The sequence below is a fragment of the Sceloporus undulatus genome, chromosome 1, assembly GCF_019175285.1.
Source record: "Sceloporus undulatus isolate JIND9_A2432 ecotype Alabama chromosome 1, SceUnd_v1.1, whole genome shotgun sequence".
Lineage (NCBI taxonomy): Eukaryota > Metazoa > Chordata > Lepidosauria > Squamata > Phrynosomatidae > Sceloporus > Sceloporus undulatus.
The window spans coordinates 98,202,144-98,229,319 of NC_056522.1; the positions used below are offsets into that span (position 1 = coordinate 98,202,144).

The following is a 27,176-nucleotide window of genomic DNA, read 5'->3' on the forward strand; positions in this document are numbered from 1 at the left end:
TGAACATCAGGTAATGTTCATGTATATAGTCACTATTTGGGTTGATTGAAGAATGTATTTGCTATGAACAAACCATTGGCCTTCCACAATTCAATCAGTTTTTTTTTTGCTTCATTTCTTGATCCTAGGCAAATATTCCCACAGTTTTTGATTGTGCTGTTTCCTATTTTTGCATTCCAATTGCTTTGATTAACAAGAAGTCATTTTGTTGTGTGATCAGTTTCCTCCTGGTGTCCAGCATAGGAACTTTTAGTTTCTTCTTCTTGTGCCTTTGCACTTGGAGCATAAACTTGGATTAAGGTTATATTGATGGGTTTTTCCTGAAGTCTTATTGACATGACTCAGACAGACTTTGCATTATATCTTCTTAGTAGCAACTCTTTATATCTGACTTCAGTCAATTTCAATGAACAGTCAGCCCTCTGCCTCCAATGATTCAACCATAAACAATTTGAAAATATTTTTTAAAACCATACAAAAATTTGAAGAAGCAAACCTTAATTATGCCATTTTATATAAGGGTTGCCATTTTACTACCCCATTGTATATAATGGGACTTGAGCATCCACATATTTTGATATCCATGTGGAGGATTCTACAAAACCTCAGCAGATATGAAGGGCCCAATGTGATGGTATTGTCCAGTCTTTGTCAGGTCATAATTTTCTTCTGTTAAATTGCAAACACCTTAACCAAATTCTTCTACACCAGTACTCTGTTTATGGTTAGAAAGTAAACAATGAAGTCAGAAAAAAGCTGTACTAGAATGTATTTCACAATAAATTCCTAGGAAGAAAGCCCCATGTGGTTGAGCTGAATCTGCAATTAATACTATGGAAGATTTGCATCAGAGAGCTCTATCATGTAGCAGAAACCACATGGTTCATCACAATAAGTGACAAGTTTGGGGGGAAAGTAAGAAAGGCTAACAGTTACACAATAACACAAATTGAAGTAATGCTGTGGATTCATTTACTCTTTTATTGCAAACTCATGGAATGTTCTTGTTAAATTTACATAGTAATGTTTAATAGCAGCTTATAAGTTTATTTATTTATTTATTTATTTATTGTGTTTTCTAGAGTTTTGAACTTTATTTTGAATTACATTTCCTTACCTTTCACAGTATTGTCCTTCATATCCAGGTGGGCAAGCAGTACACCGATAATCATGAATCCCTTCAACAATGCAGGAGGGACTAAAACTTAAATGCAAAAATTGAGACATTACAAACTTTCATTTAAAATATCTCAGCTGCAGAGAAGAACCTAAAAGTGATCTCCTACAAGGATCTCAACTTGTGGTTGTCCTTAAGTGAACCTATCATGGAGTTTGCCTGCCAAGATTGGTTCAGAGGAGGTTTGTCATTGCCTTCCCCTGGGGCTGAGAGCATGTAGAATCATAGACTCATAGAATCATAGAGTTTTAAGAGACCACAAGGGCCATCCAGTCCAACTCCATCTCACTCAAAGCATCCCCGACAGATGGCCATTCAGCCTCTGTTTAAAGACCTCCAGGAAAGGAGACTCCACCACACTGCAAGGGAGTGTGTTCCACTGTCAAACAGCCCTCACTGTCAGGATGTTCCTCCTAATGTTGAGGTGGAATCTCTTTTCCTGGAGCTTGCATCCATTGTTCCTGGTCCTAGTCTCTGGAGCAGCAGAAAACAATCTTGCTCCCTCCTCAATATGACATCCCTTTAAGTATTTAAACAGGGCTATCAAATCATCTCTTAACCTTTTCTTCCCCAGCTCCCTAAGTCATTCCTCAGTCACAGACCATGGTTTCCAGACCCTTCACCATTTTAGTTGCCCGACTTTGGACACACTCCAGTTTCTCAACATCCTTTTTGAATTGTGGTGCCTAGAACGGGACACAGTATTCCAGGTGGGGCCTGACCAGAGTAGAATAGAGTGGAACTATTACTTCCATTGATCTAGGCATTATACTTCTATTGATGTAGCCTAAAATCACATTGGCCTTGTTAGCTGCTACATCACACTGTTGACTCATGTTCAACTTGTGGTCTACTTGGACTCCTAGATCCCTTTCACATGTAGTATCATTCAGCCAGGTGTTGCCCATCCTATATCTGTGCATTTCATTTTTTCACCCTAAGTGCAGTACCTTCATTTCTCTGTGTTGAAAGCTTTGGTCCAGCTTTCTAGTCTATTTAGGTCATTTTAAATTTTAATCCTGTCCTCTGGGGTATTAGCTACTCCTCCTAGTTTGGTGTCATCTGCAAATTTGATAAGTATGCCCCCACTTCTGTTATCCAAATCATTGATAAAGATGTTGAATAGCACTGGGCCCATATGACATGCCCAAGGTCACCCAGTGAATTCCATGGTCAAGCAGGGTATTTGGTCTCCAGCGTCGTAATCCATCACTCAAACTACTACACCATGTAGTTTGGCATAATTTAAAATTCCACCTACGTTGAAGAATGTGAGTTGGGAGATTCTTGCAATCTTGTTAAATCAATGGAAGTAAGCAAAAATATGGGATGCTTCAAAATAAGTGTAATTGCAAATGTTAATTTTAATCAAGGAAAAACTGAGAACTACTAGTAGACAGAATACAGACAACAGACATAAGAAGCCACTGTAAATACTTGTGTGATGACACAGACTTGTGTAAAAATAAGTATTTCACAAGAGGCATATCAGTTTTTTTTAATCTCCTTTGTTTGTAAGAGGATGTCAGAAAACTAAAATGTTATTGTTGTTAAAATAACAAATAATGTTACTGTTTTAGTTTTCCCAGGAACATCAAGCCCAAGCATTTCTGGTACAGAGGAAGCCATGGACTTAGTAAGAAAGCCTAAACTTGTTATTGTCACTGTTATGTGCATTGAAGTATGAATTATAGGCTAGTTGGTGGGTTTTTAAAAAATGAAACTGAATAGAATGCAAGTCCAATGCCAACAGGTTGAATAGGCAAATTAATTCTAAAGAAGTGGGGATCAAGGCAGACTTTGAACCAGGCAGTTCCTTGTTCGCTTGCATCACTTCTGTTCTTCTATAACACAGAAAAAGAAGAGCAACTGAATGCTGTTTATTTTGAAATTTTCTATACTGGCACTAGTTAAGTACCTTCCCCTTTCCATTTGTTCTTATTGTTCACTAAGCAACAGTGTGGGGAAAAACCCAGGTTTCCTGAGCCAAGAGGAGCAAAGTGTCTGCCTCTGGAAGGCAGACACTACCTGTTCACCCTAAAAGACCCATCAGCCATGGGAAAACTTAGAGGATACCCTGGAAAGACCCATTTATGGCAAGAGTTTGGTTGTGGTCTAATCTGCACTGAAGAATAAATACAGTTTGATACTACTTTAACAGCCTTGGCCTAATGATATGGAATTCTGGCATTTTGTAGTTTTGTGAGATATTTAGCCTTCTCTGTCAGAGAGCTCTGGTGCCACAACAGATTACAAATCCCAGGATTCCATAGCACTGAGCCATGAGTTAAAAGAGTGCCAAATTGCTTTATTTCTGCATTTATTAATGAAGTGGTCCTGTGGTTACTGAGAAGTTTTGTAAAATCTTTGAAAAAGAAGGGCTGAAAAAATGCAGCAAAAATCAAATGTGATGAAACTGGCACTCACCCTTTTTTGTGCTTAGTTCAGGCTGATTTCATTTAGAAATTAAAGCTGCAGGAGTGGGCAAAATGCAGCTTGCAATCTCATTTTTACAACCTTAGAGCTTAAATAATAATAATAATAATAATAATAATAATAATAATAATAAAGTTTATTTATATTTCCCACCTCTCCCAAGGATCGAGGCAGGATTACATCAGTAAAAATGACAATATAATACAAAATACGATCAATAAAACACTAATACTGAATTAACCAACATTCCTATTAGTTCTCTAAAATAACAATTCATCAATTCATCAATAGCCAACAATCATAGTCAGGAGTGGAGCAATTGTCATAACCTTTTATATGGAGTCTGGTGGATAAGCCCACCAGAAGAGATCTCTTTTGAATGCCTTCTTAAAGGTCTCTAAGGTAGTGATAAGATGGATCTGTTCCAGTTGGCTATTCCATAATTTTGGAACTGCAGCAGTAAACGCCCTAAGGGAAGTTGTCATTAATCTAGTGTTATGAGGTTACAATAAATAATTCCCAGATGTCCTAAATGTGTGGGGCAGATTGTGTAGGGAGAGGCGTTCCCGCAAGTAACTTAGGTCCGAGCCATGTAGGACTTTAAAGGTAATAACCAACACCTTATACTGCGTCCGGAACCTAATTGGCAGCCAGTGAAGAGATTTCAACACTGGTGTTATATGGTCAAACCTAGATGTACTGGTGACCAATCTGGCTGCCGCATTTTGAACCAATTGAAGCTTCTGAACTTGGTTTAAGGGTAGCCTCAAGTAGAGCACATTACAGAAATCTAAATGAGAGATTACCAGTGCATGTACCACTGCTTCAAGGTCCTTTCAGGTGGGACGCAGTTGGAGTATCAACTGAAGTTGACACCAGGCACTGCTTGCCGTTGAATCTATTTGAGATGACAACTGCAAAGATGGATTCAGGAGTACTCCCAAACTGCAAACCTCATCCTTTAGGGGAAGTGTGACCCCATCCAGGACTGGTTGACAAAACTCCATCCCTGGACTTATGGTCCCTATCGCAAGTACCTCCGTTTTCTCTGGATTCAGTCTGATTTTGTTTTCCCTCACCCAGCCCATTACTGACCCAAGGCAGGCATCCAGAGGAGAGATGCCTTCCATAGTCACTGCAACAGTCAGAGACATAGAGAAATAGATTTGGGTGTCATCAGTGTACTGATAACACCGTGCCCCATGTCTCTGGATGATCTCTCCCAGCGGCTTCATGTAAATGTTAAACAGTATGGGGGACAGGATGGCGCCCTGGGAGACTCCAGATGTCAGCTCTATCCTAGAAGAGCAGATGTCCCCCAGCATCACCATCTGGAATCTGCCTGAGAGATAGGACTGGAGCCACTAGAGCACAGTGCCCCCAATGCCTAACTCCCTCGGGCGTTCCAGAAGGATACTGTGGTATCGAATTCCACTGAGATGTCCAAGAGCACCAAAAGGGTCACACCTCCCCTGTCGATGCCCAGACGGAGACCATCAACTAAGGCGACCATGGCAGTCTCAACTCCGTATCCTGCCCTGAAGCCAGTTTGAAATAGGTCCAGATAATCGGCATCATCCAAGATAACCTGGAGTTGTAAGACAACCACTCTCTCGATCACTTTGCCCAAGAATGGTAAAAAGGAGACCGATCTATAATTATTTCTCACCAGGGGATCCAGGGAGGGTTTTTTCAAAAGCAGTCTAACAACTGCTTGCTTCAATTTCAATGGAAGTCTTCCCTCCCCAAGGGATGCATTTATTATAGATTGTAGTAATGCTTTTGTTGCAACCCCTCCCTGGGCGGTCAACCATAACGGGCAAGGATCAAGGGGGCATGTTGTCTTCCTAACACTTCCAAGAATCTTGTCCACTTCATCGGTATTTACAAACTCAAAGTGATCCAATCTAACATAGTCCACAGAGTTACTGGACACCTCTCTTTCCTTTTCTGCTATAATGCCTGCATCCATACCAGCCCTTATCTGAGAGATTTTGTCTGCAAAAAAGTCATTAAAAGCATCACAACAGGCTTTAGTTGGTTCCAATAATATGTTTACGGTGGAAGACGATTGGGTTAACTCTTTAACCACCCTAAACAGCTCTCCTGGATGAGACTCTGCAGACGCAATACGTGCAGCACAGAAAGAATTCTTTGCTGCATCTATTGCCACTCCATAGGAATCTAAATAGTTTCTATGGTGTGTCTTGTCAGATAAGCGTTGATGTTTCCACCAGTGGCTCTCTAGTCATTGCACAGTCTGCTTCATTCTACAAAGATCTTCTGTGTACCATGGTTTTTTATTTGAAGCGGGCTGAAAAGGACGCTCGGGAGTGATAATGTCTGTGGCCCTGATAAGATCGTTATTCCAAGTATCAACCAGGGCGTCAACAGAATCGCCATTGTTCTCAACCATAAAACCCTCTAAGGCTTCCTGGAACCTTTTGGATTCCATCATGGGCAGACTATTCTAATAGGTCCTCCACTCCTGATGAGGATCTGGATAGTGGCCTTCAGTCCCACCTTGACCAGAAAGTGATCGGTCCATGACAGGGCAGTAGTATGAATTCCTTCTGCCCACGGATGTTCCCGATCTGTACTGAAGACCACATCGAGTGTATTACCAGCACAATGGACCTGAGACTATTTGGGACAGGCCCATTACAGTCATGGAAGCCATGAACTCCCGAGCTGCACCTGTCAGATCTAATAAGCTGGACTCGAAGGGGATGTTGAGGTTCCCCAGGACAAGAAGCCTGGGAGACTCCAACACCAGCTCCGAGACAAGCTGTGTTATATTTTAGTATATGTGCTGCTTCCTTCACTTTACATTTTTCATGGAAGATTTGTGTTTTCCATTCTGGACACCCTGTGGTGCGTTCACCACAAATTATGGTGCAGGGCCCCCAAAATCTATTTTAAAAACAAACCAACAAACCTGGAAGTAGACCTCCAATTATTTCTGGTTTTGATTTTTTCAAAAACAATTCTTGCATTTCAAGCCTGATGCAGCTCACAATTGGTCTCAGGGGTGGATATCTGACCTTTGGATCATTGAAGGTTGGGGTCAGGACTTTCAAATGTCCTGAGATTTCAGGGCCAAAATCTAGGGGAAACCCCTTGTGTTACCACAGTGGGAAGCCCCTGGTGGTTATCTTTAAGAATAATATCTTCAGTGTGAAACACAATGGCATAGAGTCTGTCATTAAGATCACAAATACCAAGTCTAATAAATGATAAGCACACTTTTCTTCCCCTTGCCCTGAGGGCTAAACAACCCTACTGTAGTTTGCCCACTCATTTTGAGTAAGAATCACTGGACTACATTGGACTTTGGAGTAGGCATGTACAGAATTTCACTGCAAACCTTTTTTTAAAAAAGAAAATAGGGACAGTGTCCCATTTTTGGGAGGCGGGATCAAAAATAGAACAGTATGTCCCCTATTCTAATTACTGCCAGTGGAACAAATTAGGAGATGCTTTTAAATCATCTCTGGATATTCTAGCTTTGTATACACAGAATGCACAAGGATTTTACAGCATAATGATTTCACTCGGTTTCTGGCATTGCTTGGAAAAGAATGGTAGTAGTTTCCCCTTTCCTATCCTTCCAACTTGTCCGCCTAATAATAAGAAAGCACATACTGCTGAGCTATGTAGGCATTATGTATTACTTAGATTTTTTGTTTATTTCTTTCATCCATCATAGGAAACCTCTTGAGAATCATACCATCCAGTAATACATATTTGAGCACAAAACACAAGGTCTGTATTTACATATAATTTTCACTCCTTTTTTAAAACAATATTTGTACAATGGAAAGATAGCTTTCAAAATCACTGCAAGACAATAGGAGATATTTTACAACCAGATTTGATGGTTGAAAGCTTTGTTCCTTTCCCTTTTATTTTGGTTTTGTCCCTTTACCCCACCCCATATTTTATATAATTCATATACAGTAGGGATTGAGGATATCTGGCCCTCCAAATGTTATTGTATTGCAAATCCTATTATCCTACATCATTGTGTATCCTGTATAAGGTGGATGGCAATTATAGCTTAACAACTTCTGTAGGTATACTCTTAGGAGCTTATCGCACACACAGTTTTAAACGTTTTGGGGACCAAAGGAGGATGCTCGTGTGTGTGCGCACGCTGCAGAAAATGGAGTTTACCGCACACGAAGATGTCCTCCAAGAGGCCCCGTTCCGTCCCTTGGCGCGCACCTGTTCGCGTCCAGTCCTGACGGGCGCCATTTTTTTGCTGATGGAAGGTAATCCGTCAGGCAAAAATCACGCCTGTCAGGACTGGACGTCAACGGGTGCGCACCAGGGGACAGAACGGGGCCTCTTGGAGGACTGAATTGTGTGTGGTAAACTCCGTTTTCTGCAGCGCGCGCACACGAGCATCCTCCTTTGGTCCCCAAAACGTTTAAAATTGTGCGTGCGATAAGGTCCTTAGTCCCGCTTTATAAACTACATCAACCCAATTACATGTAGAATCACAAATCTCATTTAGTACTGGTATACCTCAGTTAACAAAGTAGATGTGTTCCTGGACTTTACTTCTTTAACAGAAATTTTTAGTAGAAATAACATGGGAGTTTATTGCATTAGCTTTGCTCCTGTGATAGACATGGGATGTAACTTAAAGAAAGTGGATCTTATTACATTTCTCTATTGCTGGGGAGTACACAGCCCCCCATTTGCAACCTGGGCTCCTCTTTTCAAGAATGTGATTTTCCTGTTCTTGAAAAGATGCAGCAGAAGCCTGGGTTGCAAATGGGCTGTGCACTCCTTGGTGACGGGGAAATATTATAAGATCCACCTTCTTAAAGCTACATCCCACATCTATCGCGGGAGCAAAGCCAATGCAATAAACTATATGGAGAGAATAGAGATAGGTTCTTACATCACAAAAAAGAAGAATACAGTATTCAGAACTAATACTATGCATATGTGAAATGAAACAACCACTTCAGATAAGTTTTGCATAACTACAGTAAACAAGAATATTTTGATTCTTCTAGCGCCCATTTGAAAGCTTCTTCCAAAATGCATCCCAAGGTTATTATTTTTCTTATGACAGTCTCTATTTTTCTTATGATTTCCATTTTGATGGTGAAACTTCTAATCTATGCTTTTTCATCATGCCAGGTGAGGCAGACTAATCAACTTTCCCCTTTTCTTTCTGTTTGCCACTTCACACAGGTTCAGTAAGTCATTATAGAGGCAGTTTTTACCTTACTAGTAGTATGTAAGCATAAACAGCTAGACTAAGATGACATAGAACAGAATCTCATTTCCCAGGTCAAGCTTTATTTACTGCAAGCACGGTGCTGCAACCCAACACTGAAAGTCTCTTCCTCAGCCCTCCTTCACCATCTTCCCAATGTCAATGCTGCAAAAAATCCTTCCAACTAGACAGAAGACAAGAAAATGGGGGGGGGGTGTTCACTTGGGTTCCCACAAAAATGCTTTGTAAAAAGGAGCTTCTTTGTCAGAGGCTTTGTTAACTGAGGGATGCCCAGCAAACTGGATAATCAAGATGAATTAACCAGATCTTCTCTGTAAGTATGGAAAGTTAACCTAGATGTGGGACTGAAGCAGCATCAGGTCCCAATGCCCTAGAACAATGCTGAGTCTCAACTAAAGTAGTTGGGCCAAATATCCTGTATTTAAACCCAAGCTACTACAAGTTGTGATCAATGTTGTGTTTGCTTATTTTGGTACTTCATCTCTTAATTGCTAAACAAGGCTATTACCAGAATTCTGACGTAATTTTAAAGTTTTATACAAACTGAAATGCCAAAAGAGTTGAAAGACACATGGAATTGACTTCTTGGCTGTCTGAAACATAACCAATGTGTTCATGATTTGTGGGAATGTGAGGTTATGGGGGCCATGAGGAATAGCATTGACAAAAACAAGTGTGTTACATTTCCAGTTATTGCACATGAAATACCTAGATTAATGCTACTGATTCAGTTGTAGTACAATAGCAAAGTGTCCTCTTGTGCTACAGTGCTGTCATCATCCTCCTCTAACTTGCTTACAATGCATTAAATCAATATTGCTTGAATGGGTAATGAAATTACACCTTTGCAAAAATGTAAACAAATTGATCTACTCTCAAACTCATTATCCAACAAATTTCAACTCAGTAAAATAGACCCACAAAGTTGCATTCTCCAACTTAGTGTTTTATCCCACAGCACATTACTTTGAAAACTGAATGCTGAATAGAAAGAGTTAAGCATTTTAAAAATTAAATTTTTAGTATGAATCCAGTGGGATGCATGATACTCACAAAATAGCCCATTAGTTGAGTTATGCAGATGCAGGAAAAAAAAGTTAGACAAAATTATTGTCAGGCATCCTGTTAGTGACACATGAAGGACTACCTGTGTGTTTACAGTTGTAAACCACTTAGATACTGCTAGTTCGGTATGAAGCAGTATATAAATGAAGCTATTTGTTTTTGTTTTGTGTTCTTCCCCATCTCCTTTTTTTGTTCATGGTGACAGAGGTTGGAATTATATATCTTCCTTGTGCAAATGACCTAAACTCACCTTTTTCATGCTACTTTTTCTCCTGACATGACAATGCACTCACAGATGGAAAGCAGACCAACAGATGAGAAGCATGTGGCTATGTAACAGTGAAGGCATCCTACAGGACTTCGTTGGAGACTGAGGTCACACAACACACACACAAACAACACACTCACACAGAGTCCTAGTGTAATACTCTGATCACTACACCATGCTGGCTGAAAAACATCATTCTTTTCCACATGTTTCAGATGGATAAAATGAGGCTAAGGAAGATTGGCTTGCTTGAGATTAGCTAATGGCTCCAACAACAAAGGTTCCAATTAGAGATTTTCTCAGTTTGTAGTTAAGTCAGCATACCATACCAGCTCTGTAGACTGAAGTACTCAAGTGTAACACAGGGCCCAAACAGACAGGCCAAAATAAAGCTTTTTTGGAGGTATGCTGTTTAAATGATACAGGCATCTTAAGAGGTCAGAAGATGTGCCAAAGCTGTGCTCCAGTCCTTAGGACTGGAGCGTGGCTTTGGCGTGGCTTCTGGCCTTTTAGGATGCATGCATTATTTAAACATCATACCTCCAAAGTGACCCGAAGCAGCTTTATTTTGGCCTGTATGTTTGGGCTCACAGATATGCAGAATTCTAACCTAACAGTTTAATTCATGCTGAAGAAACTCAAAAGGACTGTGGATGAAGTAGCTTGTAAAATTTGTGAGTTTTCTTCCAGTTGTAATGGCATACATCCAACAACAGGCCACTGGACACCTTTGCCTCCACGGCCCCCACCCATAGCCCTTCATAACATAAAAGAAAACTAGTCTTGCACTCCAGAACAAGCTTGAGATTGTAAAGGATATTGCAAGCAGAAATGCCCTGCGCATTTTCTGTTGATAGAAGCAGTTCATCCATACCTTTGAATGCCAGCCAGCCAGCTGAACATTTTGCATGCCATCATGCCACCCTAGCATTCTTTCTGTAGGCAAAGGGTGTCTTGTTTGCACATGATATTCTGTCAGCAAGTGCATTTTCTCTATAGGATTATGAAAATGGAATTTCCTTTTTTTCCAGTGAAACATATGCATCAATATGCATGATTATAGGAGGCATATAAAGTTTGAAATCTGGCCACTGGATTAAAAAACAGACAGCATATTCAAAGGAAGCAGCAAAGAACTGCACTGGTAAAAACCTGCCGTCTTTTAGATTAAGTAATCAGAGATGGAATTAAAAATGAGAAGAGGGAAGTGGAGGCCTCTCACAATAAAATTAACAGAATTGTAAGTCACATTGACTGAAGAATGATAGCACAGAAAGGTCATTAGCATACCATACCCAACCAAACATCTCTTTTAAATTATCTGATCATTCACAAGTTGTCCCAAACCAACATAACATTAAATAAGAACTCAATAAATTAAAAAGCACATAGCAAGGCACTATAATGCTTTTATAGCAGTACAAAATATGAGCATAAGTCTCTCTATGACTCCCTTGTGACTAAATTGAACTTGAGAGCTCTGTTCTAGCTTCACTTGTGAGAATAATTTTTATAATACTCATTCATTATCCATATTACATTTCCCAGCCCTTATGGGTTTCTACATAGCTAATTAGCCTGGAAACAATTTCTGAAGCAAGGCAGTTTAGCAGAGGTGGGTCAGTCACTACTGCTGTGGTTCTATACACTCTACTTTTAAAAATCATAGCCAACTGACCCAGGAGGACACCAGGGAAGAGTGAGACCAAAGGCAAAGGCAGATTCATAATGTATGCTTACTTGTTGCTTGAAACAGCCAGAGGGCATGCACAAGGCTGGCAGTCATTTGGAGATCCTCTAACAATCCCATAGAACCCAAGGGCACACTTTTCACAATGGTCACCACTAGTGTTGTGATGGCAGTTCTATGGAGCAAAAGCAGAGCAGAAGAGACCACTTTAAGTCAGTCACAAAGAATTAACCACCAGAGAGATGTCTCATCTTAGGCAAGTGATTTGAAATTATACTGATACTTCCTGTGACAAAAATAAGGAAAACTACACATTCCCTACCCTCACTCCTAAATCAGAAGAAAATCTACATTGGATCCAATGAAACTATTTTATTTACAACATGGGCAAATTAGTTTTCTCTGAAAAGCTCTTAGAGTTTGAAGGTTTGTTACACAGCACCTGGTATTCAGACGTAGGGATGTAAGTTTTTACCTACTTTACTCTCTCCCATAAGAATGAGTAATTTTCAAAAAACTTCTGATTGCTGTGCAAGATCACAAGGGGTGTTGCACTTTTTTTCAATTTTTTCTTGCATTTGGACTGTTTTTGTGCAAAAAAGTGGTGCAAACATGTACTCTGCACAAAAATTGTGTTTTGTATGAAATGCACTTTTCTGTAAACTGCCCACCCCCACATTTGTACAAAGGGGGGGGGGTCAGAATAATTTCTGTTTTTGCAAAAATAAAAAAATCTTCATATACTAGAAATCTCAAGGTGGATGACTGTTTTATTCATGAACTTGTCAGTTTGTCAGTCTGTTTGGACAATATTTTGATTTTCTGCATGGCGGTATTAAAAATATTCCTGGTTTTCTTATGAAGAACAAGAAAAATTGGGAGTATCTTACATGCCTCTTAAGAAAGCCATAATTTGATACAAATTGGCCCTCTGTATCCACAGATTCTGCATCCACAGATTCAACCATTCCCTTGAAAATATTCCCACTCACAAATAAAATGCAAAAAGCAAACCTTTTGCCATTTTATATAAAGAGCATTATAATGGGACTTGAACAGCCATGGATTTTGGTATCCATAGGGGATCCTGGAATCAAAACCCAGTACATACCAAGGGCTCACTGCATGTAGTCAACAAAGAAATAGAAAAGTACTCCATGGACTCATAGAAACCTATTGCAAAAAAAGAGGCAAGCTTTAAAAAAAAAAAAAAACCCTGAAATAACCTCTGGCCTGGATCTATATCCAATACATGGAAGAATAATTAATTTCCTAATTTTTAACCCTACTGAGCATCATTGAGATATGTCACTCCATTACAATAAAAAGAAGTGGACTGAAGAGGTGCAGAGGAAGAATAACAACTCAATAATTTTCAGGTGAAAATTCACTCTTGCCTGCCCCCTTTAAATTTTTGGTCACAATTAAAAGGGGTTAAAATGGGTTAACAATCTGTGAGAGAGTTTCAAGTCATTTTTTTTCCAAGCCTCAATTTGTCTTGAGAAAAAATTCCAAGTATCTTTTTCTCCAGTTAATATGATTCTGAGCATTAGATTCTATTATGAGTTTGCCCATTTGTAATTATACATTCACTAGAGAAGATCACTAAGGATTAGATTAATTATTTTAAATTAGTAGTCCACACTTCTTTTTCTGGCCACTCCTCACTGCTGTCCATAACAACTGTATGAGGGTCTTCTATTAAATTAGCTAATTTTTATTTTACTTGTCTACTTTCACTGACTCCTTCCCACAGTCATCTATTCAATGTTTCTTTCTCTTTGCTTCCCTAAGGACAGAAATTAAAGTGGGAACTGGCCCTAATATATTTTTGAAATAATTCCTAAAACGTATTTACAACTTATTTGGAAAGTACACTTTTGATGTTTAAAATGGTTAATTAATGAATTATCCCACCTTTTTCCCAATGGGCGATGTAAACACATATGGAGACATGCTTGTAAGTACCAAACACATATGTGCCAAAAAGATATGGTCAGCCACAGTTCTGCAGCACATTTGTTTGTATTTCATGTTTCATATTTGTTTTCCTCTGTAAACATTGTTATACAGAAAGCAAAACATATTGACTGAGCAAAGTGTGAGTCAGATCCAGGCATCAAAGCCTGTTTGTTTTAAGTTGAAGTCCAATGGCTGCTATTTCATTTCAGAGGAAATGAACCCCATGCAAGTGAGTGGGTGGGACAGAGAATGAGTAAACAGTCTAAGGAAAAATATAATCTTTATACCTGACATATTGAGGTTTCAGGATCACATGTCTCACTGTGCCCATGACATTGACATGGTACACAGGAACCTAAAGCTGGACCTGGTCTTCTGCCAGCGGATGTGGAGGGGAGTCTATAAAAACCAGGAGCGCATGCCTGCCAAAATAAAGAAAAACTAACGTCATTATATTGTGGCTGGGGAAGGAAGTATCAGAGAAGACAGCAAACACATCTTTATTCCCAACAGCTTTGATAGGCAGCCTGTCTTCCCTCATTCTAAAAAACAAATCTCAAGCTGTTTTACAAACAATGCACAGTACACTTGATAAGCAAGAGCACCAATCCTAATTGAAAACTATGTTGCCAGATCCCAGAGGGAGTACAATAGCACCAGCCGTTTCATATTAAAGCTTGAGAAACCTTTCATTTAGATGCTCCCGCCTTGTACATCATGTAACTATCCCTCTATTTCCTGAGTGGCTGAACTGATTTCCTTTTTTGTTTTTATTGTATTTTGTTCCACTGGCTATACAAAGTAAGTAGAAGTATTCTATTTTTGCATTGTCCTTGGTGTGTTTTTCTGAAATGACAAGCTAATATCTGCCAATACCTTGGCTGATAGATAACAAGCAAATGTCAGCAAAACATATCTTCATTGCTACATTATTCATACTTGTATAATTTAAAAACCATACAAATAAATGATTCAAAATAATAAAAAATGCTGCCATGGTCTGGGACCATTAGCCCTTGAAATAAAATGTATTCCTTACCCAGCAGTAAAAATCAGAAAGCATACTGAAAGTTACAACCAAGGCTGACAGATGCAAAAAAGGCAGGTTTTTTTATCTTCGGACTCTCTTTTCCTTTACCCTTCCTTCCTCTTGCTCCCTTATGTGTTTCATCCTTAACTAGCTTGTAAGAACTGCCTGGTAAATAATCAAGACCTAATAATAATGAAGAGAGGATAATGGTGATATTAAGTATTAGTATATGTGCTATATATAATACTGGAACAGGAGACATGTGCAACCATATTTTTACAAGTTTTTTGTGCCTACAGAGGACAATTTTAATATTGCCCAGAGATGAGCAGTTAGTGAATCCCTAGTATGTTTCCTTTTTTGTCTTATCTTTTTTTTTTTAATTATAGACTGATAGTCTCAGATCTGTCTTCACCTCCTTGCATATACTTCTTCCTTTCTCACTCAAGTCATGTAGGCATATCTTTCCTTTCTCCCAGACAATGTAGTTCATTTTATTAAACCATTTTTTTCATAGAAGATGATCTTTTTATGATTCCAAACAGCAGCTGCCCTATAGGGTAACATGATACATCTATGGCTCTAATAATAGATGCAATAATAGCTATTCCAATACTTTTTTTACAATGTTTATCTCAAAGAATTTTGATGGTGTAAACATGTTTATAGCAGTGGGACTGATGGAAATATTATGGCTCTGATTCTATACAGACATTTCTGGAAATTAACTACAGTACAGCGGTCTAGATGAACCAGTGGTCCAAGTCAGTGCAGGGCATCTTCTTATCTTTCTAGGTAGGAGCTAAATTTTTCAACTCAGAATATTTATGTGTAAAAATGCCTAGAAGTGGGTTGCAAAACATTTTTCATTGAAAAACAATAACAGAGTATAATAGTTTGCAAGTAATATGCCATTTTTAAAATGTAACAAATTATGGATAGTTAATACAATAAAGACATTACACACTCTTGTTCTGCTTCTATGAAGTGAAATTTCATGATTAAATTAAGGAAACATTTTTAGCATATTCACTGCATGTGTATCCTTTCTTCTCCCTGAACAAAATTTGATAAACTACTTAGAAATGTAAGCCAGTTTGAACTGGGAAAACCCAGAATGCTAGTTGGCTAATGCTACTGATTTCTGTGATGCAATTAAATAGAGCACAAGAGGCTTTTACTGCTGAGATGTATTGAACAGAAGGGAAAATAACCCAGCAGTTTTATTTTAGTGCCATCACAAGATGATACCAGCTTCATGGCTGAATCACAGCCAGCATCCACAGTGGTATACAGAATCATACACTGGCATTATCCTGCCTTACTTGAGGCAGGCTCTAGTCGTGGAAGGTACTGAGAGCCAAATGATTCCCCCATTGAAGGAAATGAGAAGGCAGTGTTTGCCAAATTCCATCCCTCTTTCAAGTGTCACCTCAAAAGTTGTCCCATAAACCTATTACTATTTAAAAGAACGGTACAATTAAAAACATACAAAAAGTTAACATTAGAACAGAATTAAACTATTTTCAGTATTACAACAAGGCACAGAATGCTGCATAGGGTGAGTTAAAATGTCAAAATTCACCTCAAACTACAACTGCCAGGATTCCTTAGCTCTGAGCCAGGGCAGTTAAAGCAGTCTCAAATTGGACTATTTCTGCAGTGTGTTTTGAATCTATGGGGCTTTCTAGACGGCCCTTTGGGACGTCCGGAGGACGTCCCATTTTAAAAAAGGGGCGTCTCTTTTAGACGCCCCTGGGCCTCGTACGGACTCCGTCCGTACAAGATGGCGCCGGCCTTTCTACATGGCCGGCGCCATCTTTACGTATCGGACGCACAGCGTCCAGACGCGTCGCGCCGCTGCTGACGTAGCGAGCGCGCCCCTGGCGCCTCGCTACGTCGCAAACGCGACGCAGAAAGAAGCTCCATTTTGGAGCTTCTTTTTTCAGTCCGCGCGGGAGTCGGGCCGTTTGAAGGCTCCGGCTCCCCCGCGGACCTTCTGGCGGCGGCGCCAGACCGCTGCAAAGCGGCGGTCTGTACCCCGCCTATGTTTTGGAGACTGTTTTGTGTCTACCTCACTTGGGAGAAAAGCAGACAAGACCTACTCCAATGCTTGGTGAGGAGTCACATTTGCACTGAACCAGTGCAGCCAGGTTGGCCACTGGAGCTTCCCATGAAGTCCTGTGATGGCATAGTCATCACAAGGCTTTGTGTGTGTTTGGGCACAATTCTTGCACCAGAACATGTTCAAAATCTCACAGGATTGTAGGTCTCCCGAGACTTTGGACAGAGCTTGGCAGGCCATATATAGGTCTAACTGCATGGCAGTCAGCCATTATCAGCTGGACCTCAGCATGCTGCAGTAGGTTCTTCACCTTTTCCTGCATTTGGAGAAAACAATAGACAACAATGGCAACAATATTTTTGGCATGGATGCATGAAAAGAGAGGAGGAGGAGGAGTGTGATTTATTCAATTTATATCATATGTTTCTTATAACACCCCAGGGCAGCTAACAGTCTTCCATAAAAACATAGTTACATAAATATGTAAACATCACAAGTTTCAAATAAGAAGTTACACATCTAAAATTGCAAATATCTTAAATCATGTATTATAGATTAAATATCTGTTTTCAACAGCATTGGTTTTTACTGATGGTTTTTACTGATACCTAAAAGACAGAATGGGGTAGGGGTGGGGGCAACCAGATCCCTAACAGAAGGATGTAACATAACTGGGTTGCCAGCATCAAGAAGGTCTCACCATTTGTAGTAATAAACACAAGGTTCAAATCACTGCTCAGCTATGGACCTTGGGCAAGTCAACTCTCTCAGTCTCAGAAGAAGGCAACGGCAAAGGAGCCCTGGTGGCGCAGTGGTTAAATGCCTGTACTGCAGCCATTCACTCAAAACCACAAGGTTGTGAGTTCAAGACCAGCAAAAGGGCCCAAGTTCGACTCAGGCTTGCATCCTTCCGAGGTCACTAAAATGAGTACCCAGACTGTTGGGGACAAATTAACTTACTTGCTAATTAGCTTACTTGCTGTTCACCGCTATGATCTTTGGAATAGCGGTATATAAATAAAACATATTATTATTATATTATTATTAAAGTCCCTCTGAATAAATCTTGTCAAAAAAATCCCATGATAGGTTCACCTTAGGGTTATATGTTGGCAATAACTTTGAGGCACACAACAACACTAGGCCATGTTACTCTAGGTCATCACAAGCAGATGTATAGGATCTGAAAACTGCAACTAACTGGGTATACTCCAATTCTGAAACAACTCCTAGAAACTCTCCTACTTACTTTGGCATGCTGGGGTGATATTATTGTTACAGGCAGATGAATATAGAATAAATAAAGCAGAAACAATCATAATAAACTATCTGGAATGGTGGCCGCCATTTGTAATAACAGAGATCACATGGAGGAGGCAAGTGCCATCCTTAAATCTTTACTAAATCCTGTTAATTGCATGATTGGGGGGGAAGATTATCACACCCCTGTGCGCTTCTCCTACACTTGTTCAGTCTGTAGAGAGTAAATAATGCCTCCATTACTCTTTACAGATGGGACAAGAATGGGAGAAGCATGTGGGGGTTTGATAATCTTCCTCCTGATCGCGCTATTAACAGGATTTAATAACAATTGAATAATGGGAGGAGGATGCTTGCATCCCATGTGATAAAGTCTAGTGTCATAATTGCACCTTGTAGATTCTGTACTAAGCACTAAGCACTAATCTGATGTGGGGAATTAGCAATTATTTTCCTCTTGATTATTCAATTTAGATGATTTTAATTGTTTTTAATTTTTTATTGTATAGTGTTTTAAACTGTTTTTATCTTGTGTGTCACCTTGGGTCCTTTTCTGAGAGAAAGGCAGCATAGAAATGAAAGGAATTAATGAATGAATAAATAAAATTCTGAAGGTCCCTGAAATGCCTAGAACCAGCACAAAATTTGTAGGCACAGACTACAATTTTTTTTCTGTCTTGGAAACTTCTCAGGGACTTGCAGGCAGCCAATGGCTCAGGAACCAGCACTAGCCCAAGGACCATCATTTTAAGTAGCAATGGATTAGATGACCTCTAGGGTATACTTTATTAATATCTAGACTTCAAAGACAATCGCAACTGATTGGTTGAATGCAGCAGAGACAAGAAATTGGAAGAGTTACTGTACCTCACATGACAAGCCTAAGTATCCCACAGGACAGTCACATTTCTCAATCAGCTGGGCGCGAGGAGTTCTTCCTGATACACTTCCCTCTTGTGCAACTTCCATAGAGATCTCAGAAATTCTGGGAAAAGGGAAGGGGAGAAATCATAACCAGTGAATACAGAAGTGAGAATTGTGTGGTTCTCCAGATGTTGTTGGACTGCAAATCCCAGCAGCTCTTGACAGCATAGTCAATTGTTCAAAAACACTGCATTCCCCCCTCTAAGCTAATGGAACTCTTTAACACTGGGTTACATTTAGTTACTACAGTATACAAGAATACAGCTACTTTTTTACTTTTCCTCTTAACATTATATACCATAAAAAAAAACAATGCTTATTTTGGTCTGTCTGAAAGAAAGATCAAAGCTAGTGCTGTCTTTAACTTCATTTCAGTCATTATTAGTCTGTACCAGTGAAACTAATGTAAAATATACTTGCTTATTCACCTTCAGTGCTATTTTGTTTTTAATTTAAAACTAAACTACCAGAACCTTAGGGGGAGAAAAGTAAATGAATAGGATGTTCAACAAACTTCAAAGGCATTGTAGATTATGAAAGTATTTTAAGGTATGTAGCCAGAATCTAGCATTCTGTCCAAATTTCATGAGAAACTGATATAAATGTTCAAATGCATAAACATATATGTATCACTCCAGTAAGGGCATTACTGTATGTCTGTTCAGGAGAGGGGAGCATAGTTGAGTATTCTTTACTGTAGATACCTGTCTTATTAGATGGAGCCTCTCAGATAGTAAGTTTTCTCTGAAAGATGTCACCAACAGGATCTTTTCACCATAGAATCTATTAGTATTCAGATATTACTGTCCAGGAGGTGTCTGTATGTCAGATCCTTATCTGGGGACTAGCACACATAAGCTCTGTGTACTGTTTCTGCAATAGTTTGAGTTCCTGTATAACAAATCCTCTGTGGTGCCCTTATAATGATTGTACCTGCATGCAGAAGTAAATCTGTATGAAATCAGGCTATTTCCCGCCTAGTTTTACCAACTCTTAAAAATAATTTTAAAAGTGTATTTTTATGTGTGGGGAGATTCAGAACAGGAGTGCAGCCTGAGTTTGGAACCAAACACAAGCATCTGTTGCAGTCTGGAATTTGTGGGCTGACGTCACATTATTTGATGGATTTGAAAGTAAAGTCTAATGCACAAGCAGTATATTTATCTACAAGGATATGTGCATGTTAATTTTTTTGTTTGTTTAAAAAAGCTAAGGATAAAAAGAATTTGCTTTGTATCTTATTTTTCTCTCACTGGTCCAAAGGAAACAAAATGGCCAGGCATCAGTTCTCTAAACCTCTTTGACCTCCTCTCTAGTTTTGCAATAATATGGGGAATATATTACCCTTGGAGAGTTACTGCTCTCAACTAACTAGGGTTCAAATGTTATTCCATATGTATGGTTCTGTGGGTGTTTACATATAGTTAAGAATCTCAGGCCTGTTACAGACTGCCAAATAAAGCTGCTTCGGGTCTCTTTGGAGGTATGCTATTTAAATGATGCATGCATCCTAAGAATCTGGAAGCTGCACCAAAGCTGCACTCCGGTGGTTAGGAAAGGAGTGTGGCTTTGGCGCGACCTCCGGACTCTTAGGACCCATGTATCATTTAAATAGCATACCTCCAAAGAGACCCGAAGCAGCTTTATTTTGGTAGTCTGTAACAGGCCTCAGTGAGGTGAGAAGGAACAGTAGGATGGCCCTGGAATAAGAGGTAGAAAGCAAAAGGGGTAGATACCTACATTCGATAGGGAGCTTTGGAAGGCACAAGTCAGAGAAACATTACAGGATGAATAGGAAGGGGGGAACACGGTCATTATTTTCTCATGCCTTAGCAACCATTTTCCATACTTCTATATATAAAAAGCATCAGTACTTTGGAGACAGCAGAAACCTCATAGAACAAAAGGTATTAAATGAGGGCAGCTAAATACACAAAACTTTAAATTCAGGCTTAATAGAAGCTGCCTTTCTGGAGAGATTTGGCTGCTGCTTGTGGAGCATACTTAATGCATCTAAGTCTGAACAGTGATCCCCAGTCAATATTAAGAATTCTGAAATAATCAACATGAAACAGGAACACATAGTTCAGTTCAAATAGATGGACTGTCTTAGTCCACTTTTTTTGTGAAGGAACCCAGCCATATAATACAAGAAACAGTTCCATTTTGAGCAGTAAATGTGAAAGGGGTGGGGGAGAACAAAATTAGCACAGCAGGGAAAAATGTTTGGCTTTAGATTTTTAGTGGCAACCTCTGAATCATTCAGTGTAATAGCAGAAAGATGATTAGTATTGCTGCTAAATTACATAGCCAATATAAAGCTACCACTGGAATTAAGCTATTTTTACACTTGAACCTACTGTCAGTAAGAGGTTTCTTTATAATGTTTTTTTCTGCAACATCAGTGATGTGCAATGCTGCATTTACAAACATTTCAGACAATCTCATTTTTACATGTGCCAAAATTAATTCAAAAATAGTCACAGAAAAGATTTGGTTTCACACAGTTCAATTAGAAGCCCATCAGCCTTTTGCCACCAGCTGTGGCTGCTGAAAGTAATATGCACATAATTCTCTACAAAATCGCACACATAGGCTAGAATCTTTCTGGGTAGATCACTCCATTAAATTAATTGTTGAATGATAGGTCAACACATAGGTAAATCCAGTTATTCAATGGGTTTACTCTATTGAGGACTAATAATAGCATTTGGGCCTTAGAGTGCTACTGCAGCCAAATTTAGGTGTTCATTGTTGCACACTCTCCATTTCCTTCCTCCTTCTGGTACCAGGAAAGAATCTGAATAGGAACTTTTAAGAGAACATGGCTACAAGACTCCATGGGATGAGAAGTGCTGCCTCGCCAGGCCTTCCATTTACATAGATCTCTGTACCTACATTCTGCCAAATGTGGTTACAATCCCTTTTCACATCTCTCTCTGTGTGCAGGGAGGGAGAGAGTGGGGCTGAAAAGTGCACCCTTGGCTCTCTCTACTTATATACAACAATAACCAACACCTGAATATGGTTTCTTTCCATGATTCACATGCACCCTACTGCTTGGCACTACCTTTGTGTGATGATGGACTTGCATGCTCCAGTGAACAGGCTATGCTGATAGTAGCATTGCTGCTGGTAGAGTGTCCCAAGTCCAATAGGCATTTCATAAGGAATCAGACTAAATGTATCCCAAATCTACTGGGCAGCAGCACTAGTGAGGGGTGACAATGGAAAAGGATCACTCAGAGACAAGAGTGTCACTTTAGCTAAGTCTGAAGGAGTTAATATTGTACAGAAAAAAATCAGTGGTAAAGCATGAACCCTTTTATCTTAAAAAAACTTACAATGAGACAATATAAAATGAAATAAAATAAAATGAGACAATATAAAACTCTTCAATCAAATACTTACATCCATAATTACACAGTGTTTTACTATGGAAATGACAATCAATGGAGGAATGGGATGGTCTTAATAATGAGGCAAGCTGGAGCAAAACAGTCAGAGGATGCAATGCAAAGTCTGGCAAAGAATGTTAATAAGGTTCCAGGGAAAGCCTATTAATATATCTGTGATCAGTGTGCCAACATGGTATAGTGGTTTGAGTGTTGGACTATGACTCTGAAGACTAGGGTTCGATTCCCAGTTTGGTCATGAAACCACTGGGTGACTTTGAGCAAGTCACATGCTTCTCTGAACTAAATCGTGCCAAGAAAAGCCCTTGATAGGATTGTCTTAGGGCCACTATAAGTAGGAAACAACTTGAAAGCACACAACAACAAACAAGCAAGATTTATGGTCATACCACAGAAACACATGAGGAAGAACTCAAAACATTTTGCATGGGCATGCAGGAGAAAATGCATCACACACTGAAACAGGATTTATTAATGATAGGCAACTGAAATTCAAATGTAGGGAATAAAGCAGAATGAAACATTGTAGGAAAATTTGGTCTAGGATCAAGAAATGAAGCAAGAAAACAACTTACTGAATTTTGTGAAGATAACAGTTTGTTCACTGCAAACACATTCTTAAGGTGACCAAAGAGAGCACTGTATACATGGATGTAAACTGATGACTGATATAGAAATCAAATAGACTACATAATTGGAAACAGAAGATGGAAAAGCAAGACTAGGGGATGATTGTGGCATAGACCATGAACTGCTAATTAGAATTAGCAGATTAGATTTAGAAAGTTAGAATAATGCTAAAGAAATACACTAAGGCACAGTACAGACTGGCACAAAGTGCTGGCCTGTGGGCGGAGTCATGGTGGAGCATCTGCATGCTGGATGCCATGACTCCACCCCTCATGCTATGATGCTGCGTGCCATTTTAGATGGTGTGTGGTATCATGGCTTGACCCTGGTGCTGCATCTAGATGATGCAGCGCCAAAAGGGCAGCACAAAGCCGCACCACTGTGGCTGTGACACCCTTTAGAGGGCACAAAAAGGAGCAACATTTTGCGGTTCCTTTTCCCTCCCTCCGGAGGCCAGATCAGGGCCACAGTGTGCGGTGGCCGCGGCCCCAATCTGGTCAGTAAAGGGGTGGCTGCATGTTTGTACAGCCCCGAAGTCCATCACTGTGCCAAAATACAATCTAAAGAACATCCCTCTAAAATTTAAAGACCATATGAAGAATAGATTTGCATTACTAATGGAGAGGGAAGCAGAAGAATTTGGGACTGGAATCAGATATATTGTGGGGGAGGAATAGAAAAAGACATTATTGCAGCCAAAAGGAAATAAAAGCCTTATTTAGTGACAAGTGAAACTCTTCAAGCAGTAAGGAATAAAAGGAAACAAAAGTAAAAGGTGACAGAAATAGGGTCAGAATCCTGGATACAACAATTCAGCAACTTGTACATAGGGACAAAGAGAACTATTATAATAATAAGTGCATAGAAACTGAAGAAGACAACAAGAGATCTCTTCCAGAAGATGTGAGAAATTAAAGGGGAATTCAAACCAAGGGTAGGGATACATAGGCGCGAGACAGACGAGAAGAAAGGGATGGCCAGAGGCCGCTTCCTGGTAGAGCCATTTGGGTGCTCTGGCACGCTTACGTCACCAGGCTGCGCCCCATGTGGATGGGGCCATAGCCTTATGACGTAACGGTATAAGGGCTCGGCGAATGTGGACGCTGAGCCACACCAAGCCCTTATTTTGCCCCGCCACGCCGCTTTGTGCCAGTAGGTATCAGCCCTATATGACCAACGAGAGAACACATTAACTGACTGGGACAAAAAAAATAAGTCAATTGAAGCAGTAAACTGAGGAGCTATATAAGAGAGATAACATGATGACAGATTCCTTCAAGGAAGAACAATTTGAAGAATACCCCACAATTTTAAAAAGTAAAGTGGAAAAGAATTTCAAAGGAAATAAATAATCAGTAACAGATGGCATACCAATAGAGCTGCTTCAAGGTGTAGGGACCAGAATCCATTCAAACTGTAACAAAAATGTATCAAAAAATGCAGAAAACAAAACAACGGCACACAATCAATATATATTCAAATCCCAAGAAATGGGACATCAGGAAATGTAGCAACCATCAGACCTGCATTAATCTCCCATGCCAATAAAGATTTTACAAGAAATATTTTTAAAGTAAAGGTAAAGGTATTCTCCGTTGACAAGGTTGTCAAGTCGTAGCTGACCATAGGGGGCAGTGCTCATCTCCATTACTAAGCCGAAGAGCCAGTGTTGTCAGAGACTACTCTGTGATCATGTGGCCAGCATGATTGCACATAATGCTGTTTACCTTCCCACTGGAGTGGTACCTATTTATCTACTTGCATTTGCGTGCTTTCGAACTGCTAGGTTGGCAAAAGCTGGGACTAGTGATGGGAGCTCACCCCATCATGCGGCATCCAGGCCTCCAACTGCCAACCTGCCAATCTTGCAATCAACAGAGTCAGTGTCTTAACCACTTGAGTCACTGCATACATGAAACAAAAAATACCAGCTGTCCAAACTGAGTTCATAAAAGGAAGAAGCATATTGCAAATATAAATTGGATAATAGAGTGTACCAAAGAATTAGAAGCCTGTGCTTTATAGGTTACAGCAAAGCCGTTGATTGTACAAACCATGAGAAATTATGGCCTGCTATAAAGGAAATGGGTGTGCCATAGCAGCTGATGGCCACTGTCAAGACACAGTATTTAGAAGTGGAATGGTTTCAAATTGGCAAGGGGTTTAAGCAAGGCTGAATTTTATCACCCTATCTGTTTAATTTATATGCATATGGAAAGCAGGGTTAGACAGAGAAAGGAAACATGAAAATTTGGGGAATTAATATCAACAATTCAAGATACGCAGATGATACCATATCATTTGCTATAAAAATTAATTAAAATTAAGGAACAATGTGCAAAAGCAGAGTTATAGTTGAACACTGAGAAAACAAAAATAATGACCACAGATGATTTAAAATGGATGATGAGAACACTGAAGCAGTCAAAGACCTTTTATACCTTTCTACAGTTATAAATCAATATGGAGACTATAGTGAAGAAATCAGACTAGGACTTGGAAGGGCAGTTATGATTGAACTAGATAAGATAAAATATAAAGATATATAATTGAATACTGAAGTCAGAATTATCCATGTTATAGTATTTCTGATTTCTATACATAGGCGTGAAAGCTGAACAATGAAGAAAGCTGACAGGAAGAAAATCATCACATTTGAAATGTGGTGCTGGAGAAGAGTTCTATAGATACCACGGATTCCTAGAAAGACAAATAAATGGATCCTAGAACAAAACAAGCCTGAACTGTCTCTAGAATTTAGGATGACTAAACTGTGACTATCATACTTTAGATATATCTTGAGACAATAGTAGAAGACAATAATGCTCGGCAAAGTGGAAAACAGTGGGATAAAAGGAAGAATGAATTACAGGTTGTTTGAGTCAAACAAGGAAGGCACAGCTCTGAATTTCCCAGATCTGAGTTAGATAGCAGGTCCATCTAGCCAAGTACTGGATGACAATTTTATTCAACTTGGTTTTTCATTACACAGTCTGCTCTTCCTATCTGTGGGGATCCATTCCAGACCCCCACCCCCCTCAGATAAGGAAAAACACAGGATCTCAAGTCCCATTATCCTCAATTGTGGGTACGACACGCATGCAGCAACTAATGTGGCAATGTGCATGCACCCCCATTGAAAACAATGGCCCCGACTGAAAACCATCTGTGGATGCTTAAATAACTTTTCAAATTTTTCCATATGTAGATTTTTTTTAAAAAATGAATATGGAAGAAAGCGGAACTGATAGATTTGTATCCATCTAGATAGAACAACTTTTGTTAGGAGTAGGGCCTTCTAAGGTTGGAGCAGAATGGGGTACAGCTTCTAATAGTGTAGGTTAAGCCTCCAGGGATGTGATTGACCATTCTCCCCTTCCCTGTTTTCAAAAGCAGAAGCCATTGACTAGCCACCTCTGGTTTTGAAAAAAGGTCCCCGAAGACCTAGAAAAGGCCCACTCCAAACAATGTCCTCAAATGACCAACTGTTTCCCCTTCATATTTCTGGTGGCATGATTACTCCCTTTTTGGCCCCAAAGATGGAGTGCACTTTTTTGTGCACACTTGAAATTCTAGTTTTAATTTCTGTTTTGTGGTTCTGAATTACAGGCACATCCAGCTGGGATCTCAGTTGGATAGCTGTATCCCCCCCCCCCTTGCAGGTTTTCTGTAGCTGGGCAAATCCACAGAACCCTACTGAGGTGCAGACTTTGCATATCCCTTACTTCATGAAGGAAGGGTGAACCATACTCAGCCAGCTGTCCCAGAGCTGGCTGAATTCCAAAGCTGGGATTCAGCAGTTTCCTGAACTGTTGGTTGCCTCTGCTCAGCTTCATTCTTCCTTCATCTTCCCAAGAAGGCAAATCAAGGGAGTATCAAAGCAACTAAGCTTTGGTCCGAGGGAAACCAACAGGAAACTCACTGAACTGTGGTTCACTTCCTCTTCCATTTCCTCTGCCTTGGGAAGGGACTTGAAAGTGGGCTTCAATGGAAAGG

At 39.7% G+C, this 27,176-nt stretch overlaps 1 protein-coding gene across 1 annotated transcript in view; it reads right to left on the reverse strand.

The window, feature by feature from the left end:
• The window catches only part of LAMA2 (laminin subunit alpha 2), a 590,097-nt gene that overhangs the window by 132,574 nt on the left and 430,347 nt on the right, over window positions 1-27,176 (reverse strand). The window contains 4 exon segments of the mRNA XM_042456962.1: window positions 1,118-1,204; window positions 11,944-12,068; window positions 14,143-14,277; window positions 19,078-19,195. Of these exon segments, the coding sequence (XP_042312896.1) occupies window positions 1,118-1,204; window positions 11,944-12,068; window positions 14,143-14,277; window positions 19,078-19,195 (465 nt within the window).